Below are 20,691 nucleotides of genomic sequence, written 5' to 3' on the forward strand. Positions count from 1 at the left end.
CCAGGAAGGCTTAGCTAAGCATCCTGGGGAGAAGGTCCTGTGTCATTTGGCCTTGAAGGACTGATGCTAAGCCAGTCCATGGGACTGTCAGATGGGAAAAGCCCCAGCTCCAGCAAAGCCTTGGAAGCTGGTTGAGTAAGGATCCTTTTTGAGACCTTATCTGTCGTCTACCATTTCATACAAGGACCACATAAATGTTTTTAAGCGCTTTCTATCTGATGCTTGCTTACCTGCACAGCCATGGTCCAAATCTCTTCTCTGTGGGGCCCCCCAAGAGAAGGAAGAGATGGTGCCCAGTTAGTTAAAAATCCTATCTGCCAAGAGCCTCTCAATTGAAACAAAGATTAAATTGAACCACTTGAAACAGAACAAGTGGCGAAAGTGGATGCTGGAAAACCCCATCCATGAAAGGCACTCGGGTCTGCTGGAGACCATGATGGGAGCAGTTCTCCTAGGAGATGCAGACCCATCTCTCGGGATCCAGCACCAAGTCAAGTGTGGGAATAAAGTGAGAGTTCTGCTTTCTGGCCCCCAGCCACCTTGCTGCTCAAGGCCAGTCTCCTCATTGACCAAATCCCTCAGAGCAGAAAGAGATCTTCAGCCTACTCTCTGATTTCCCAGACTGGCCAATGCCAACCATGGGCAGGAGAGGTGGGCATAGAACAATTAGCTGCAGGCTGTTTGAGGGGCTCGCCTAAACTCCCTGCCGTGTTCGAGTATGGATGGAAATGTCCGATCTCTGGTAGCCTTGGTCTGGCCCCCGACATCCCTGTCCCGGCTGTAGTGCTTGCCCTGGTTCTCAGCTCAGTTGTCACAATTGCTCCTCCCCGCGGGAGAGAGGCCAGAAAGGACAAGGACTGCCTGCAACACAGGGCTGTGAAAGTGGGTTAGTGTGAATGTGGGTTAGTCAAGCAAAAATATGAGACAGTGTGTGGTTCCCGATGGTTGGTCGTGCATGAATGTGTGTCTGAGAGACATGTGGGGGCCTCCAGGGAGTTGGCAGTTGGGTTTGAAGCCAGTGATCAGAAGCGTCGATTGGTCCTCCCCTCTGCATCGTCAGGGAGCCCCTTAGCTCGTGCGGGGATGGGCATGTCTCCGCAGACACTGGTCAAATGGTCAGTGATGAAGGCAAGGCACCTGGGCGTGGCTGCAAGAAATGTTCTCGTTACTGCTTGATTGAATCTCCAAATAGCAGTGGCCCTGTCTATCCTCTGCCCCTTCTTTCTCTGCATTCTTTGGTCAGTTTTTCCTTGAAATCAACAGTCTGGTGTGAGTGTCCAGATCTGCCAGGCTTTGTGGGACTCTTAGGAGGTGGGAAAGTGAGAAGCTTGAGTAATCTCTTTGCAATGAGACAGATTCCTGATGGCATGTGTTTCCTGGAGTAAGACTCCATAGACAGGTGGCTTGGACATGCCGCGTTCGCATGCTGGGTACTGCCAGCAGCATCAGCTTCTGGGATGGGAGAAGTTGGGGGCACTGTGTATCAGATACACAAATTCTGGGAAGACCTTGTCCTCCAGAGTCGTACCCGCTGGAGATATCAGGGTTCTTCTTGTTAATCTCCCAGGTGCCCCGTTAGCCAGGAGAAGGTTGGAGGGTCTGCTCGTCTCGCCCAGGAGAGCTCTGGGGTTATACTGGCCAGGTCTTAGAATATGGTGGCTCTGTGCTTGGTTGGATTTCCTGGCCATTGTATTGGAACCCAAGAAGAAAACATCTGAATTACAAGATGTACGTTCCTGGTGGAATTCTGTGGTCAGTGGGGTGGGTAGAAGGTGAGGGGCGCAGAAGTAGATTCTCTTTAAGAGCACTGTGGATGGGGATGTGGATGTGCAATAGGAAGAGGAGTCTGACTTAGCACTAAGAGGGCAGTCCCCATCCCTGCCCCGTTTGCTACACATAGTACAGGGATCAAATGAATCTCTACCACTATGTGTAAACTGCTCTAGAGACCAGAAGGCTATGGGTAGACTCATGGACTCTATCTACGAGGCCTCACCTTAGTCCAAAGTAACACTCTCCTAATCAAAGTCTTGTATTCCACTGTGGAGGCTTCTGTTCTCTCACTTTAATTTCATCTGCTCGCTCACCCCTAACCCCCCAATTCACCCTGCTGTGCTGCTTCTGGCCTTGCTGAGCTTCGGAACTGGCCTGATGGCAATAAGCCCGCACTGAACTCTTCTCTAACCTTTGTCAGTTTAATTTACTAAGTTGAATTAACCTTTGATTCTCGCGTTTTCTATATTTGACCTAATTTTTTTTCTTTTTATCTATTTCTTTCTCTGTTTCTGTCTCTACCTTCTCTTTCCTTCTCCCCCTCCCCTTCCTGTGTCTGTCGTCACACATATCACCTTGGACGTCACTGGGACATCCCCACTGCCACATTTGTTTTTAAACAACCATATTCTCTCTGGGGACCCATTGCTTGGCACCTGCAGCGACCTTGGGAGCCTCCTCTGCGTCCTACACCTTTGTCTCATTGCTTTTCTCCGCAGTGACTCTCCTCTTGCTCTGTTAGGAACTTGAGCACACAAAAAAAATTAAATTTGCTTAAAAGCCCAGCTCAGCTCCTATGAGAATGATCAGTGCCCCCCTTTGGAAGAACCTGTCAGGACTGCCACGGCCGTGCCACCGAGCACTGTATGTGAACCAGGAAGGCTTGGCAATTGGAAAAAGCTGGACCTCCAGACATTCTACCATTCACAGATACCTTTGTGCCACTTCATAAGGAGTTTGCCCCCTTTCTCATGGCAGTACAAAAATATTTGAGAGCTCTTTTCTTTAAACACTGTAAAAAAATGTGTTAGGCTAGATTTACGGAGAAGTTTCTGCATATCTGCTACTTGTGGCATTTTTTTTGTCTTTACCTGACAACGATGTAGCAGAAGAGGACTTCTAAGTACCTTCTAAAGCTTGCATCAGATTGTTAAAATCACCACGTGCCGCCCAGTCTAACCCCATGCTCTTCCTCCGCCCTTCAATAAGTAGTTGGCGTTGCTTACATTTAAGTGCCCCATGTCAGGGAGCCAGACCACTGTGATTCCCCTGAGCATTTTGCTGACACAATGGGCAAATTAAGTCACTCTGTTGCCCCTACAGTGAAGGAAATTGGATTTGTTGGGTATTTTCTGGGGCTGATCAAACGTTCCGGGAGGCGCTTTGGTCCTATATGATAACCGGCACCTTACGCTGGCTCTGTGAACAGGGCCCTCCTGTAATATGCCCAACACCTGTCAGCCTCCAAGGTCGTGTCTCCCAGACAGAGTGACAACTGCTGCATGCCTGCAGATCAGCACAGAGCCTCTCGTCTCGGGGCTTGTGGTCCAACATGGACCCTGTTATCATATAAGCCTCTCTCCCCCCGCTTGGAAGCATCCACTGTGAATCAGGCGTGAGTCCTGCACTCTCCCCATACCTGCTCAGCAGGGCAGATGTCAGGAGACAGGCCACTCCCGGACTGGCCAGCCAGGAGTGTCGATCAATTGAGACTCAATCAGCCTGTCAGACTTCCCAAATGCCCCCAACCTCCCTGTTGGTCAGTGGCTTTAGTGGCATTTTTAAAACTCTGGCGAAAGCCAGCTACTCCTCTCTGCTCTTGGGGAGTATACCTCCCATGTGCCCAGGAGAGGAAGTGTTGCTAAAGTCCCGCATGGAAAGTCGGGGAGTCACGCTCAGTAACGTCAGGGTGTGTGCTTGCAGACGGACCTTCCACTGAATAAAAACTCCCTCCCTCCATTGTAGTCACATATCATTCTACATATCTCATCTCTGAGCATCTTCACGGAAGTTTGATTTTTGTTCTTTTCAGTTTCTTCATTTTTCAGTTCTGCTGTTATTTTTTAATGTTCAAAGACTAGCCTTTCCCTTTGGGAATCCAGAGGATCCCATGGTCTGTGGGGCAGGGCTGCCTGTGTGGGTTAGTATAGGCCCACATCCCCAGCACTCACAGTTAGAGGCTCAAGTGCAGACCCTGGAGGCCGCAAGCGGCCCAACAGCTCAGGTGGGGTGGTGCCTCTCGTCCCAGCCCCATCTGCCTCCAGCCCCGCTGCAAACCTCGCCTCCTGGCTCCTAAACCTCGCCTCCTGGCTCCCTGACCTCCGTCCTCATCAGGGCAGCAGAAGCAGCCTTGGTTCTCAGGCACAAGAGCGATGAGGAGAGGCACATGGTGTAAGAGTCCCAGGTCAATTAGTGAGAGCTGGAGGGAGGCCAAGAGAGTTAGAGATCGGTCCTCACGCAGGTGACCCGTCCCTGTCCTCCTGGCTCCCGGCATGCTCTTTATATCATCTTGGGCAGAAGTCATATGTTCCCCCAGGAGGGCCCATCAAAGAGGTCTGCCCTACCCTGGTCCCAGTCTTACCCATAGGTGAGGGACAGTGTCAGTGTTTCTGAAGGAAGTCTTTGGAAATCTGGCCCAAAGTATGGGGAGGTTTGACATGACCCTGTCCCTGGGGCCAAGCAGACCTCAGCTGAAGCAACTTAGGGCTCATTGCAGGGGGCCTGTTCAGACAGCGGGCCCATGGTTTGTAATGGGATCCCTTCAGGAGACAGCACTGGGGCACACCCTCTCCCACTGGACACTGACTTCTCAGTGATGGCTGCAGCCCCCAACGCTCCAGGAATCCCTGAGAGTGGCCTTTAGAGACCCCTGTAGGAGTGAGCGCTCGCCACCCAGCTCAGCTGCCCCTGTGCTCTGTATCCGCGCTGCCCACGCTCCACGCGCCACAGGGTTTCTCTGCTCATTTTGGAATATTTATATGGCAGGTTTGGATCACGTTTTTCTACTAATAAGAATGCTAACATTGTTGTGTAGATAATCAGCGAGGCCTTTATGAAGTTTACACCTTTGCGTTATTAAAGGAAATAACATTTCATGTGAACTCACTGGCGTGTTCTGATTTTATTTGATAGTGTGTGTCCTACAAAGTGTCAAAAGTCCTCTCCCTCCGCCTCATGTGTAGCTGGATAACTTTGGTTACCCCACTTGTCGTTAGTGCCCTTGAGTCCATTCTGACTCCTAGGACCCTGTGTGCAGCAGAGCAGAGCCCTGCCCCGTCTCTTTGCACCGTCCTCTCACCTTCTATCACTGTATCAGATGATGCTCTGCTGCTATTCATAGGGTTTTCATAGCCAGTTTTTTCAGAAGTGGGTGGCCAGGTCCTTCTTCCTAGTCTCTCTTAGTCTGGAAGCTCCGCTGAAACCTGTCCACCGGGGGTGACCCTGCTGGTGTTTGAAATACTGGTGGCATAGCTTTCAGCATCACAGCAACACACAGCCACCACGGTGTGACAATCGACAGACAGGTGGTGTGGTTCCCTGACCAGGAGATGAACCCAGGCTGCCATGATAAGAGCCCCAAATCTTAACCACCAGACCACCAGGGCTGGCTTTGATTACCCGAGAGAGCATTTAAATTGTATCCCAAACTTGTAGCCTGCTGAGTGAAGTTCTAGCAAAAGAAATACTTTCCTAATGGAGAGCTATCTGTTTTTCTCGGGATCCTAAGAGCTGTTGTGGGTCATTGCCTCCTTGGACTTTCCTAGTCCCCAGCAGGCAGGGGGAGGGGGACCTTCCTTTACAGAACTGGGAGGTGATCACTTTGGGGTCAGAGGCACACTCTGGGCCACAAGATACACAACTCTAGCAAGGTCTCCCAATTTTGCAGCTCCCTTTAAAATCCCCTAACAGAGGCTGCACAGAGTGACCTTGTGATAGAGAGAACCTGAGAGAAGGTTCTCTTGGCAAACCCTATGCTGTTTCTAATCACACTTAATTGGACACCAGCCATCTGTTGAGCAGATTCCAGGAAGGAGCCAGCAGCCGTGTAAGGGGTTTCTGAGTGAAACAGAACCCCAGCTCAGCGGTTCTGAGTCGGGGGTGGGGGGCACTCCTGCTGCACCGAGATCCATGGCACAATGACTCAGGCCCACCTGCGCATCTGGACCCATCTTCCCATTTTGAGCCAGTTAAGACAGTAGGCATATGTGGGTCTCAGTCATGGGGCAAGCCAGTTCCCTAGTCAGTGCCAGCCCCTCCCATGCCAGGAACCACAGAAGATGGACAGCCCCGGTTTCGTTGCCTCGCTGTTCGGGGCGGCTCTGATCCCAGAATTTATGGAGGAACTGTTCCCCAGAAGCATTCTTTGCGCGCAGGTGTGCGGGCACGTTAGACAAGGGAGGTCGGGGGAAGATCATGCAAAGATAGACCCCAGAAGGCTTTTACTTCTTCCTTTTGTAAAGTGCTACATAAAATGCAGGAGATACCCTTCGTCCCTCTCACCTTCCTGGACTAAACAATTCTGTAACATCCACCGAGAGATGATGAGTGTTGGCTTGACTTGAATACCCTTTTCTTGGTATCCTGTTGTTTCCCTTATTTACAGCTTTTTTTGTAAAAGCTACGCACACTCTTTCCCCAGCTTGAGGAGCACTTCACTTCCGCTACAGTCTGGACTCTTAGACTTTGTCTGAAGTCTAGAACTGAGTGGTCCCTTTGCCTTTGGAGATAATCTTTGCTTTCTCTTCATCCATCCAGTACATCAGTTAGGTCAAGGTCACCAGGTGAGAATCCACAGCTCATCCTTGGGTGATGCGTCGTAGGAACAGCTGTTATTCATTATAATGCAGGGACAAGAAGTCCTGGAAACGTTGGTCCTCAAACTCTAGGATGCATAAAGATCACTTCAGGTGCTTGATCAAATCCTGACTCCTGAGCCTCACCTCCAGAGATTCTGATTCAATAGAACTGGGGAGCCCTAGAATCTGAATTTTTAACAAAGCACCCCAGGAATTCTGCTGCAAATGGAAAAAGCTTACACTACAAGGTATTTATTTTTCTTGTAAAAATAAAATCACAATAAAGATGGGACCTGCCGAGCACTCGTCTTCTGGGAAAAAGTCCTTCTCAGTACCCGCTCTGGAGGAGGTTGACATTAGGGAATCCGTGCCACATGGTGGGCACTGTAGGATGACAGGCTCTATGGCTGAAGAAGACACCCTCCATCCTAGGCCCTGCCCAGAGCAGGAACCTCATCCATGGTGTTACAACATCCCTGCCAAGGGGCTGTCCAGCCTCTGCTGCAGCCACAGGGAGCCCACACTACATTTGAGTAGCTCTGTTTGTTACCTCTTTCTTGTATAAAGCTGAAATCCACCTCCCTCTCCCACGGTTTCCATCCATTGGTGATACTGAACAAGACTACTTTCCTCTTGTGACATCTCTTTAAATATCTGGAGACAGTGTTCTCATCTCCAGTTGAAACACCTATTCATTTGTTCAACAAATATTCTTTTAACATTTCCTATAAGTTGGATTGTCCTAGATGCTGGGGAGACATAAGATAGATGGAATACCGGCTGGGATAGGCTAGAGGGAGCAGCCAGATAAAAAGCATGTAAATGAACAGAAAATGGCAGATAGTGGTAAGAAGAGAATAAAACAGGTAATGTGGTAGATTTGGAGTAGAGGTTCCTCACCAGATAAGAGAGCAGGGCCTGGGGGCCCTCTCCAAGAACACGACATCTGAGCTGAGGCCTGCACGACAACAGAGAGCTCCCCATGGGAAGATGGGGATGGAGTGTTCCAGGCAAGGGATCAGCAAGGCCCTGAGGCAGGATCGGGCTAGGTGTGCTCAGCAGGTAGAATGGAGGCCCACCTGGCTGAGACACAGGGATGGGGTAGGAGGTCAGTGCCACGAGTTATGATGGTCAGAGTGGGAGAGCCACAGCAAACGCGGGGCCTTTTAGGCCAGGAGGAAGAACTGGAATTTTATATCCAATGAAAGGGAAGACAATGCCCTACTTTGTGTTTTACGTCACAGTCAGCATCTTTGCCATCCTGGCCCTTCCCAGAACATGCTCGAGGTGTTGGCCTTCAGAACCAGTATAGCCTCCCAGCTGGGCCAGGTGAGCCCTGAGCACCAGCTGGACACCTGCCGCTGCCTCTCACACACAGAGCAGCCTTGCAGTGGTTTATTTTTCCTCTTTAGAGATATGATTAGTCCCCTAAAACCATATTTGTGAATAAATTTCCGAATGTAGAGTTAGTGTCATTGAATCCAAAAATACAGACATTCTCCCCAACAAAAATATTGTAGGCTCCTTCTTCAGGAAGTAGGCACTTAACCCCTATTGGGTGCTGATGTCAGAGACTGCAGTGACTCCCAGCCCAGTGTCATGGGATGGAGAGAAAGCCCAAAGCTGATACTTCTTCTCTATTTTGGGAAACAGCTTTGGGATTGTGAAGATCAGGAAGGCGTGCCTTGCTTTCTTTGCTTATTTGGGTGGAATGTATGAGGACTGTGGGGAAGCAGAGTGGATGGCTTTGTTGCTGCTTTAGTGAGCTGCTAGGAAAAAGACCAGCTCTAGCTGACCTTGCAGGCTGGGGACCAGTTTCCTGCTGCCGAAGCCCAGAGACAAGGGGGCTAGAGCTGGGGCCTCCAAGCACAGGGCCCTTTGCCAGTCTCGGGGTGTTCCTGGGAAATAGGCTGGGATCTTCAGTGCAGGGGTGGAAAGGACCAGCAAGAGAGCCTGAGGAGGAAAGACTGGGAAGCAAGACCCACGTCCCAAAGGGACCAAAAATATTCAAGAGCTTGGGTATCTCCACCAGCTCAGGCCCAGCTGCTCCCTGGGTGCTGGAAATTAGGTTGTGAGTGGTCATCTCTGGCCAACTGGGCTGGTGGCCTGTACCCGGAACTGAAGTTTGAAATATGGACCAGCAGAGTGGGACTGCCACTGAAGAAGCTCTGCAATGCCTGAGCGGGGACCCCTGGGGCAGACAGAGGAGTGCCCCCTGGAACAGACTGCAGGAGAAAAGAACATGTGGCCCATCTATGGCACCCGTTACCTTGGGTTACATGGTCCTTCCATTATCTGGCATGATATGTGGCTGGCAGGCCACTGGGCTTGGCCTGGCACTCAGCAAAAGCATAGTGAGCCCCAGGTAGTGTCGGCCACAGTTCCTGCCTCCAGTCAACAGACCTGGGTAATCCCAGTAGGTCCTGTGGGCACAGGAAGCTTCAGACAAGTTCTGGTGGTGGAGTGGGGCTACCATTTCTGGAACCCTATCCTCCCAGAAGAGCAAAAACAAAGAAGAGGGGCCCACATTTCAGTCTGGGGTCATTGTTTCCACATTGGCTTCTAGGCAGAGCTCCACAGGGGTTCTCGCTTCCTGTAGCATGCCTGATCATCTCCCAGACACTGGTGAGAATCACCAAGTGGCCAGTGGGTCCAACTCAGCCAACTAACATTCATCATGAGGGGGCCCTGGCAGCTGAGCCTGGGGTCCTTCTGTGATACCATCAATAGCCCAGGCCCTGAGGGGGATTGTGGGTGTATTCTCCTTACACCAGGAGAGTAAGACACAGGGGTTGAGTCATTCAAAGTGAGCCCAGACAGAGCGAGGGTGCTAGGTACTGCTTGAATGTGAGAATGTGTGTCCATCAGTGGTGGGCATTTGTCCTGAGTGTGAGTGTGCCTGTCCATGTGGGTATGCATCTCTGGGTGAGTCTGCTGGTTTTCCCGAAGTCTGATCCAAGTGTGCCTGACTCCCAGATGGTGAGTATTTCCAGAACCTTTCACCTCGCCCACCGGGTCTGGGGAGGCCTCCATGTCTCCAAAATAAACGGGCTTCATGTGTCCTCCTGGGTGCAGTGAAGAAGGGTAAGCCAGGCAGCTGATGTGGTCCCCTATCGGGATCCTCTGGAGCTGTTCCTAAAGAGGGGGAAAGGGAGCGGGGTAGGTATTGGGCATCCTGTTGTATCTGATGTCACCACATGCCCAAATTAAGCCCTGGGAACCCTCTCCCACTCCCATCTGGGACCCTGTCCCTTGTACTCCCAGGAGCCATAGCTCAGCCTGAAATGAGTGACCAGCTGCTCCCAGGGCTCACGCAGAGATCAGCTGAGTGTGAGTCTGGAGGAGGCTCAGAAGTTGAGGGCGGGGATGGAGACATGGCTCCCAGCCTCTGCTCTGATGCCTCTGTCCCCTAGTCTATGAGGTGAGGCTGCCATCCCTTCCTATTGAAGATAGAAAGAGACCCCGTCGTCTCAACACCTGGGCATAGAAAGGCCCCAGGGAAGGTGCCACCCTGGACACAAATGCCATGACTTTGTCCTGTGGGCTCTACCCCACCCCCAGGGGCTGTTGCTCTGCAGAGTCCAGGGGTCTGCATCTCAGCGTATTAACCACCGGCCATCTCTCTCTCCCCCTCCCACTCAAGCCAATGGCAGCCCCACGTCAGGCCTGAGCACCGGGGCCATCGTGGGCATCCTCATCGTCATCTTTGTCCTGCTCCTTGTGGTTGTGGACATCACCTGCTACTTCCTGAACAAGTGTGGCCTGCTCATGTGCATCGCCGTCAACCTGTGCGGAAAAGCTGGGCCCGGAGCCAAGGGCAAGGACATGGAGGAGGGCAAAGCCGCCTTCTCGTGAGTAGAGACCCACCCACCACTGCTGAGGTCCAGGATCTGCCCCAGCCCGGGGGCCCCTGCAACTGAGCCCCTTCTGTTTCCCCATTTGGAAACCCCAAGGGGGAAAAAGAAATGTTTCTCAAAGCATGGTCTTTGGGGGTGCCTGTTTGAAAAGCAGACTCTCGGGCCCAACCCCACATCTAGTGTATTAGAATCCCACAGAAGTTTGAAAATACCTGCACAGGTCAAAATGAGGGGAATTGTCAGAGCTAAACCTGGAGGGGAGTTGCCATGGAGGGACCGGCATCTGAGAGACACATTTGCCTTGCTGTCATTCATTCATGTATTCACTCATTCATTCATACATCACTCCACAAATATTTATCGTGCCACTACAGTGGGCAAGGCACTCTTCCCAGGCACAGGATACAGCAGGGAATGAAAGAGAAAATTGCTGTCCTCCCGGAGCTGACGATCCAGGGGCCATCGCCTCCAGCATCTCTGGAGAACAGATCCCAATTAGCAGGCGCCTTCACAGACTATCACTGGGTGGGGCTGAGCTGGAACAAGGTGAGAAGGGATAGAGCAAGGAAATAAGTTGTTAGCACTGCACATGCCAGCATCATATATACATATACGTATGTGTACATACACACGTACGTGCTTACATGTATATCAATATAGATGATTTGAGCACTTATCTGTGCCAGGCACCATCCTACACACTGTACATTCATTATCTTAGTTAATGTGCATAACAGCCAGGTGAGCTAGAGACTATTATTTGCCTCATTTTACAGATGAGGAAATGGAGGCAAGGATGAACCCATCAGATGCTCAAGGTCACAGAGTTGTAAGAGTGGAGACTGAGGCTCAAGCACTTGGATCTGGCCCCAGATGCCCACCCTGCCAGCCTTGGGTCAGGCCTTGGTGCCTCAGTAGCAGCTGGCTTCTCTGGGAGCCCCCTTCCTCCCCAGCTCCCTGGGATCAAACCAACAGAACTCTCTCCACAGGAAAGATGAATCCAAGGAGCCCATTGTGGAGGTGCGAACTGAGGAGGAGCGGACCCCAAACCACGATGGAGGGAAACACACAGAGCCCAACGAGACCACACCGCTGACGGAGCCCGAGTATGTGGGCGGGAGGGGCTGGCACCTCCTCAGCAGAGCCCCACACCCACCTCACCATCCTACCCAAACCTCTCGTTCTTCCCACCCGCAGCTCCCAGCCAGACATTGCAGGCCAGAGTTCTGGAGCCCTTGGCCAGAAATGCCTTGGCTGAGAAATGCCTGACCCCACTCTCTCCCTAGAGAGAAGGCATTCTTGGTTCTATCTGGATGGCTGTGGGTGCCCTTAAAGGGCTCCTTGGATAAGTGGGGTCCCTAAACCCTGTTCCCAAGTTACACACACATCCTGAAAATGGCTTAAGGTGGCTGAACTTCAATGAGAGAGGCTGAGCTTTGCAAGGCTTAGCAGAGTCTATTTAGGAGAATTCCCAAGAATTCTAGGTTTTCTGCATTCCTTCTAAAAGAGTGAGGGAAGTTGGGGACCTGGTCAAGCTCCCTGGCCCTCCTATTCTGGGAAACGTCGGGGACCTGCAGTCAGAGACAATGTCCAGCTGTGGTTGTAATGACTGCCTGGCTGTCATGGGTACCATTAGTTTGAAGGGAATAGAGTTTAATGGAAGCACAAAATCTCTGGCTGGAGAACCCATGGCTCTTAGGGGCCATTTGGAGCACTCAGTGGCTGCCTTATTCCTGACTTTCCCCATCACTGCCTGTGGAGCCCTGCAGGGCAGCTGGGCCCAATTCCTCGGGGACCTAGGACGCCTGCAGTGATGGATGCTGAACGGAAGCTTGCCTCTCCTTGAGTCGAGATGCAGGCAGGGATCAGAAAGGCCCCCACGGGGCTGTAGGGAAAGGGAGCCTTGTGCAGAGAGCTGAAAGGGAGTCAGCAGGGAGGAAGGGCTAGCAGGTCCCTCTTAGACTCCCGCGTTCTCTGTCGTCTCCTGTCTCCTCTTCTGCCCGCCTGGGCATGTGCTTCCTCTCGCATCCTCGTTTCTCTGTGGGCCTGTGTCTGTGCCTGTGCATAACTGCATGCTCTGCCCATGGCCCCCTCCTTCCCCCTGCTTCTCTGTGTCGTCTCAGCTTCATTGTCTATTCTCTTCTACTTCCTGTCCTCCCCACAGGCTGCCTGCTGACACCACAGCCACTGTCGAGGACATGCTGCCTTCTGTCACCACCGTCACCGCTAACTCTGACACTATCACCGAAACTTTTGCCACTGCTCAGAACAGCCCCACCAGTGAGACCACCACCCTGACTTCCAGTATTGCCCCCCCAGCCACGGCCACACCTGACTCAAACTCTGTGCCCGCTGGCCAGGCCACCCCTTCCAAGGGGCCCGGCGTCACCGCCTCCTCCCCACCCCCGGCATCAGCCCCCAAGGTTGCCCCCCTCGTTGACCTGAGCGACACCCCGACCTCAGCCCCTGCTGCCAGCAATTTGTCTTCTAGTGTCCTGGCTAACCAGGGGGCTGTGCTCAGCCCAAGCACCCCTGCCGGTGTCGGGGAGGCCTCCAAGGCCCCTCCGGCAAGCAAGCCGGCTCCTGCACCAGGCCCTGCCTCCACAGGGACAGCCAGTCCCCTAGCAGCAGCAGCTGCTCCTGCCACAGAAGCCCCCCAGGCCAAGCAGGAGGCTCCCAGCACCAAAGGCCCGGACCCCGAGCCCACCCAGCCAGGCGTGGTGAAGAGCCCGACCGAGGCGGCCACAGCCCTCACTAGCCCAAAGAGGGAGGAGGCTGCCTCCGTCAGCGCCACAAACCCTGCCCAGGGCGAGGACTTTAAAATGGACGAAGGGAACTTCAAGACCCCAGATATTGACCTTGCAAAGGATGTTTTTGCAGCCCTGGGCTCTCCTGCTCCCGCCGCTGGGGCCAGTGGACAAGCCCCTGAGCTTGCTCCTTCCACTGCAGACAGCTCTGTTTCGCCTGCACCAGCAAAGACCGAGTACGGCCTCTCTTTGTCTGCTGTCGTCGGGTTGTGTCCCGTGGTGGTGTGCGTTTGTGCTGTGCTGTGTCCTCCTTGTTAGATGCGTCTTCAGCCTAATCCAGGGCTTCTCTGAGGCGACTGTCAACCAAGGGGCTGGGATAAGGCAGAGAGAGCAGGGACAGCAGCAGGGCCCAGCAAGCAGCCGCCTGCTCACTAATTAGGCCATGTTAATTATGTCTTATCCTTATCATCCTAGTGGTGGCTTCTGTTTTCCCTGGGGGAGCCCTTGCAGTCGGGCCACTGATGAGCATAGCTTGGGTAGTGAGCTAAGGAGGCCAAGGTGCCCTTATCGGCCACCCTGGGGCCCACAGACAGTCAGTGTGTTATCCAGAGCCAGGCTGAGTCCCCATTGGAATGGCACCGTTATGCAGGAAGAAAAGGCAGACCCCAAGGCCCATGGGGAGAGGATCTGGTCCAGGAGGCTCTGTCACACTCCCACCAGATGCCCCTCACACTCATACCACCTTCTCTTGCTTCTCCTGATCTTGAGCAGCCGGGAAGACTCAGAACTCCTGAACACCGAATGATTGTTGGAGTTCCAAGTTCAAGGAAGATCCTTAAGCTTACAGGTTTCTTAAGTGCGATGCCAAAATGCTGCGGCACCAGCTGGGGCTGGGGTCTGAGCCTGCACCAGTGCGTCCTTAGACCAGACTCTTGCTCCTGGGTCTGATCCAGACAGAGTCAGGCCTGGGTTTTTATAGAGGCTCCTGTGTCTGCCACCAGATAAGCTGTGGTGCTGCCCCCAAGAGCTGCAAGGGGACCCTCACCAGGAGCCCTGAATCTCAGTCAGGAAGTAAAAGGATTCCGATAGCCCTGCCCACTCCACCCCAGTCATCTCCCCCCATAGCATGGAGCCCACTCTAGCCTCTCACCAGACTCCCAGTAACAAAGAGCATTTTCTCACCCTGCCCGGGCAAGCCACTGAGGCGTCACCATGAAACACAGAGCACAGAGTGAGGTGAGGGTGGGGACAGGCAAGAGCAGGTGGTTTACATAGGGGTCCCCTGGAATCAGTCCTGGGGAGCCCAGCCCAGCATGCCTCATTTATACCAAGCTGGGCTGCTGCAGCCAATGAGCGTGAGGAAAAGATGTCATCTTATACCCCCTTCCACCAACCCAGGTAAAGACCAAGCCCCTGGCTTTGCATTAGGGCTAGAACAAGAAAGGTCTCATTCCTCTGAGTCAGTGGCTCTCAACTTTGGCTGCACATGAGAATCATTTGGGTGCTTTTAAAAGTCACCATGTCCAGACCAATTAAATCAGGATTTCTGGCGGTACAGCCCAGGTGTCAGTGATATTTAGAGCTCCCAGGTGATTCAACGTGCAGCCAAGGCTGGAGACCAGCGCTCCGACTGGAGCCCCTCCCGAGGGACTGGCTGAAGGGTGAGTTACTGCAGACGCTGGTCTCAGTGCTGTTTTTCTGATTCTCTGCAGGAAGGGCCCCGTAGAAGCAAAGTCGGAGTCCCAGGAGACAGAAACGAAGCCAGCGCCAGCCGAAGTCAAGACGGTCCCCAACGACGCCACGCAAACAAAGGAGAATGAGAGCAAAGCATGATGGGTGATGAGAAACGAGCAAAGATCAAAAAGAAAAAGTGACACAACAGCTTCACCAGAGCATTTCCAATATCACACACACACACACGCACACACACAAACACATCTCATTCCTCTAGTGTCTTTTGCCTTTAAAAAAAAAAACTAAACAGATAAACATGGAATCTCCTTTTTGTAGGTTTATAGAAAGGGTTCCTTTGTTGCCCACTCACTTGTAAGAAAATGAGACGAAAAGGTTAAACCCACAGCCAAACTAGGACACTCCGTTCCCTGAAACCATTTAAAAATCAAACAAAAGGACCCCAAATTAAGAATCTAGGAAGCTCAGAAAAAAAAAAATCTAGGTTCAGGAAGACCGCACGTGGTGTTGCCCGATTGGCACAGACCAGTTGCAGAGAAATACTTCCAGGCACTAAGACTAACCGAATGAACAAAGTCCAAGTTTATTTTTATACTTTCAGTCGAGTTTGAACTCTGTAAAACCTCATAAATAAGTTATAATTTCTGTTCACTTTGTAATTTGTTCAGTATGCAAAGTGTGTCACCCTTTCTAGCTGAATTCAGTTCCCACGTAGACTCTCGTTTTGTAGGAAAAATGCCAAATTGCAGCTTCTGGGGGTAGATCTCAATTTGCAGTATTTGGATTTCTTTTTCTTTCCTTTTCTTTTTCACTCCTGTTTTTTTTTCCCCCCTTTCTGCCAACTTTGTTTTCCAGTGTTTACAAATTGACAAATGTTTGACTTTGGTTGTGTTTAAATATCCGTGTAAAATAGCTGCCTTTTTTTTTTTTTTTTTTTTAAAGTTACACATACTGCCTAGAGGCAGGCAGGATCCTCACAGGCTTGCTTTAGCACAGGACAACTTTACAAAATATGATTGTTTACAGTGGCTCTTTCCCCCCAGTCTCATTGGAAATTTTTGCCTGTGTGCAACTCAGGTGAAAATCCATCTCGTTCTGGAATGATTTTGCTTTTTCGTTCTCGGTTCTTTGTGTGTTTCCTCGGGGGTTAGACCACTTTCTGATTAGCCACCACCTGGCCTGTATCTGTGAAAAGGATCTGCTCCCCAGGCATCCAAGTCCTTCCTTTTGAAGGACTTCTTAGGCTTTGTTGAATGAAGCAGAGAAGATTGTATAGTTGGGGCTGGTCTTGGTGAACACACATTTTTACCCCCAACATCCCCTTTTTGTAGAAAGCCAAATAAAATATATACATACAGTTTCCTTTTGAGCCCAGAATCTAGATTTGAGCAAAGAGGATGTGCACTTCAGGGAATTAGTGTCATTTTTTGGAAATCTGTTGAAGTCAAGTAACATCAGCCTTCTGTTCCCTTAGGCAGCATTTGTAGAAACAAAAGAAAAAGAGAAAAAAACGACCTGCTGTCTGGAGTCATAACACAACTTTCCTGGATTGGAAACCAAGTGGGAGAAAAAAATACAGAAACTTTAAGGGGGATGGGAGGGGGGAGAAGGGAAAAGCCAGCCCTTTGTATAGAAATTTTGCTTTTTTTTCTCATTCTACTTTAGACCTGCAAGCTTGTGCACTGTGGATGCGTGAATATCTTAGTGTGAAACGTGTTTTTGTCATAGTATTGAAATAAAACTTCAACATAGTTTGGTTGTGGAAGGTATAGCAGATAGTTCAGAAAAAAAACTATTCAGGAAACAAAAATAACTCTTCAAAGGAATTGAAGCCTTTAAACAAAGAAAATGGAATAAAAGTGATGATGAGGATAAAGATGATGCTAGGTCAACAGAAGCCAGCCCCCTGGCACGTGTTCCTTTCCTAAGGTTCAAAGCAGCAAGAGGCGAGGGGAAGGCCTGCCCCGAGTCCATTGTGTGGGCCTCGCTCCCCCATGTTCTCACACTTCTGCAGTCTGATCAGTGGCAATATGCTAGATTTTCATTTCAAACTGTGAAAAAATAATGGTCTTGTCATTTGCTCAGTGTCGGGTTATTTTGCATTTTCTCAGCTCCCGGGGATGGAGATGGAGGATCCCACTGTACCCAGTTCTGGCTCCTTTGATTCTAGGGCTGGCACAAATCTATGGTTCAAATGCCCAGGCCCTCAGGAACAAGCCGCGTGAGGATGGCTCTTAGAGCACACGGCGGAATGGGAGCCGTGGGGGTCTGAGACGGAGAGGACCCAGTGGGGCGTGGTGGGCACATCCCGTCTCCAGGATGTCAGTGGAATCAGTTCTGCATCTTGTGATGTTAACGGCTTTGACTACCTAGGCCAAGCTCACACCATACCTCATCGAGACTGTGCGTTTCACTCCGAGCGGTTGTGGTTAGGCAAACTGATTTTGCTTCTGATGCTTAGGAAGAGAAAGAGGTATAGTCAACCCTCAGATAACCTGGCCCAGGGCAGCCGAGCCCCTGACCCACCCAGAAACCTGGCTCCGCCATTAGCTGGAACCCAAGATTCTGCCCACCTTTTGGTCTGCCCCTGCCCAGTTATACATAGATTCGTCTCTGCATGCATGAGCTTCCCTTTCTTTAAAAAAAAAAAAAAAAAAGCCGAAAAAAAACAGAGCAATGCTTTCTCTAAAATCAAAGAGGGAGTCACTTTATTTTCAAGATGTTCTATCTTTTATGTTAAGAGATAAAAGCTTATAGTTTTCCTTTTTTAATTTTTTGAAGGCAAGATCAACTCTACCAGTTTCCCACATCTATGTGTCTATATGTGTATGTGCCGTACATATGTATTCACATAAATGCTGGCATGGCCAAGTTCTGCTGGAGGGGCGCTCAAGTGCCGTGCGCGGGGTCTCCAAATCCTGAAGGGCCGTAGTGTATCTAGTGCAGCTTTTGAAGTGGAACTCTCTTTTCACACTTTTCTATGGAGCCTTCCAAATCCCAGGTTTTCACCCTAGGCTGTCTGTCTGGATGGAGGTTTTCAGACCTCCATTAACATCCCTACCCAGCATTCCCTACTTCGGGGGCCTTCTCTCTTGTTATAAACTTTTTACCAAGTGAAACATCAATACCACCTTTGTTTCCATTCTCACTGGTGTAAATACTGAGTACTAACTGAGAATTTTGACTTTGCATTCTGTCAGAATACTTGTGTTCAATAAAAATTGAAAGAAAAAGAAGCTGTTATGGTCCAACTGGGATTTATTTCAATTCAGTGAGAGCCTGTCGTATGAATGAAATGTGGAAATGCTAGTGGTGTTTTTTCGACCTTGTGAACAAGGTCAGTTAAACCCCGTGTCTTGAGTTCACGTTGCCTGGCTGATGGTGTCTAATTTTTTCTCTCAGGTTGATAGAGGAGTCCTCGTTTAGAAGGGCCGGACATCAGAATCAGAAAGATTTCCTTCAAATCCCGATTTCTGCCACTTCCTTGTTGACCTCGGAAGAGTTATTTAATCTCTCCAAGACTCAGTTTGCTCTTTTGACAAACAGGAAATACCGAGCTAACAGAGTTGAGGTACTAGTTAACGAATGAAGCCAGGCATTCGCCACATAACGACGTTTCTGTCAAAAATGGACAGCCCGTATGACAGTGGTCCCATAAGATCAGTACCATAGAGCCTAGGTGTGTAGTAGACTCTACCATATAGGTTTGTGTAAGTGCACTCTATGACGTTCGCACAATGACAAAGTTACCTAACAATGCATTTCTCAGAATGTACACCCGTCCTACAGCAATGCATGGCTATGTATGAAAGCCTAGTGTAGTACTGTCTTTAGCACCAACTAGTGCGAGTTAGTGCTGTTGGCCTCCCAGGTGTGTGATAGCAGCGAACCCAATTGGAACAACAATCTACACCTGAGCTTCAAGGTTCCAACACTGACGTAGACACCTGAGGCTTATTCTAGAATACATGATGCCTCTCCTTATGACTTGGCCAAACCTCTCACCACTCAGAGCCTTAATTCAGCCCTTGGAGTTTATTAAAGTCTTGGATCTAGACAACGAGTGAAGGAAACTTTGCCTCAGCTCAGAATTCTCTTGCATATGCTCTGTCCGGCTGTGTTGGGAAGAAATAGCTGATGGCATTGAACTTACCTATTAAACTGTAGAATCGGGAGTTCCTGGAGAAGACCTGGCCACGGGGCCAGGACTAGGGTGAGGCAAGCTAGGCACCTGAGAGCAAGACAAGGCCTGGGGCAAGGAGGCCCTCTCAGGACCAACCCTGCACCTGCACTAGTCTCAGGCATCTCCTTCTCTTGTGTCCTGTGTGCCTCTCCCTGGTCCCAGGCTGGGTCAGTGACCTCCCCCTGGGGTTTTGTCAGCACCCATTCCCAGGAGTCATCCACTCCTTAGCCCTAGGGCCTATTCCAATGACACAGAGCCACATGCATCTATGTGATTTCCTGGGCCACAAATTTCCAGCTGCATATGGTGGGGTGGGGGATGATAGAAACAGATTGCTTACCCAGATTTGGAGAAATCATGAAATGATGACCCTCTCCATTGATCCATGAGGGCTTGCTTCCAGAGCCTTCTTCCTTCAGGCTAGTCTCCTCTCAGATTCACTCAGTAAGTATTTATTGAGCCTCTCCAAGGTGCTTGGGATACAGCAGGGAACAAAACTCTCAGGGAATGTTAGTTCAAGTGTGAGGGTGGGGCACACAATAAGTGCATAGTGCCTAATATGTTGTGGTGGTCCTTCGGACTGTTCCCCGGTATTCCAGTTCTCCTTTTCCTCCTTCCAGGCACGTGATAGGATGTCATTTCTCTGATCACTTAAAGTAGGTGTGGCCATGTGACTTGCTTCGGTCAATGGAATATGAGCAGAGTGGTGCATGTCACTTCTAGGCAGAGCCCTTAGAAGCCAGTGTGTGTCTGACTTGGCCCTCATCCTCTGCCACAACGACCAGCAGTGCCGCAAGTGGTGGAAGTCCATCGCCCGGGCCCAGCGTGAGGGATGGGAACAGATGACCCATGATGGACACAGAGTCTGCATGAGGGATAAACCCAGGGGTGGTCTGGTAAATGTTTAACAACCAGCTCTCTAAGGTGGGAGGGAAAGGGGATGTATATATGTATGGTGTGTGTGAATGTTTATTATAAACTTTACTGATATAAAGAATGCAATTGACAAATAATAAAAGATACAGTACTCTATAATGAAATTCCGTATATCCAATTGATACTCACAGAATACTCTGGTTCATTTTTGCTGAAGTCTTGCACCCATAATCAACCTAGCGTTACAAGTGATGAGTGAGCGTAGTTCCAAGAATTTGGTTGATATTTTCATTTATGTTAACAAGTACGATGAAACTGAAACGATGAAGATGTATGTGTCGGAACTTCACTCATTCCTCAATGGTGTGAGCGGCCTCATTGCTGGGTGTTAGTTGTTGAATACTAGAATAGTGCCTCAGCTTTTTGTGCTATTCACAGTGTAATGGCTGCAGGCATGGCACATTTTTAAGTTTAATCTGCATCATAAATATTTTCCGCATAATTTCCTTAAGTCTAGACAAACACACACAAAAAAACAATCAAGCCCTGATTTGTAGCATTTACTGATTTCAGTGGTATGCAAATATTCCCGATGTGGCTGATTTGAACATGTCGTGACTGGACAAGGAGTTAGGCAAAGATGCACAGCAGCACATCATTATATAGTATTTCCACCACACGGATAAAAGAGATACAAATAACCTCAAGCAGAGAGATATTAGTTATGTAGTAATGATAAACTATTAATATAGATTAATAGTAAAATA

The 20,691-nt window shown here is 50.2% G+C and overlaps 1 protein-coding gene and 1 long non-coding RNA gene across 22 annotated transcripts in view; one reads left to right on the top strand and one right to left on the bottom strand.

Annotated features, from left to right (window-relative positions):
* NCAM1 (neural cell adhesion molecule 1) overlaps positions 1-18,098 on the top strand; it is a 310,590-nt gene extending 292,492 nt beyond the window's left edge. For 9 of the 21 annotated variants that reach the window (XM_070272772.1, XM_005611569.4, XM_014741264.3 and 6 more), the window contains 4 exons: positions 10,213-10,420; positions 11,416-11,532; positions 12,591-13,409; positions 14,886-18,098. In XM_070272772.1, coding sequence (XP_070128873.1) covers positions 10,213-10,420; positions 11,416-11,532; positions 12,591-13,409; positions 14,886-15,006 — 1,265 coding nt within the window. In that variant the 3' untranslated portion in view covers positions 15,007-18,098. Of the gene's footprint in view, positions 1-2,435; positions 4,875-10,212; positions 10,421-11,415; positions 11,533-12,590; positions 13,410-14,885 lie in introns of those variants that run through there. The other 12 variants (XM_070272777.1, XM_070272774.1, XM_070272775.1 and 9 more) reach the window with 2 other exon arrangements.
* Positions 10,728-14,988, bottom strand: LOC138924974 (uncharacterized). The gene is made up of 2 exons (XR_011440466.1): positions 13,285-14,988; positions 10,728-10,962 (listed from the first exon to the last, which is right to left on the bottom strand). It is a non-coding gene; the product is annotated as an uncharacterized lncRNA (long non-coding RNA).
* Positions 18,099-20,691: the final 2,593 nt, after the last annotated feature.

Source organism: Equus caballus, chromosome 7 (genome assembly GCF_041296265.1).
Source record: "Equus caballus isolate H_3958 breed thoroughbred chromosome 7, TB-T2T, whole genome shotgun sequence".
NCBI lineage: Eukaryota > Metazoa > Chordata > Mammalia > Perissodactyla > Equidae > Equus > Equus caballus.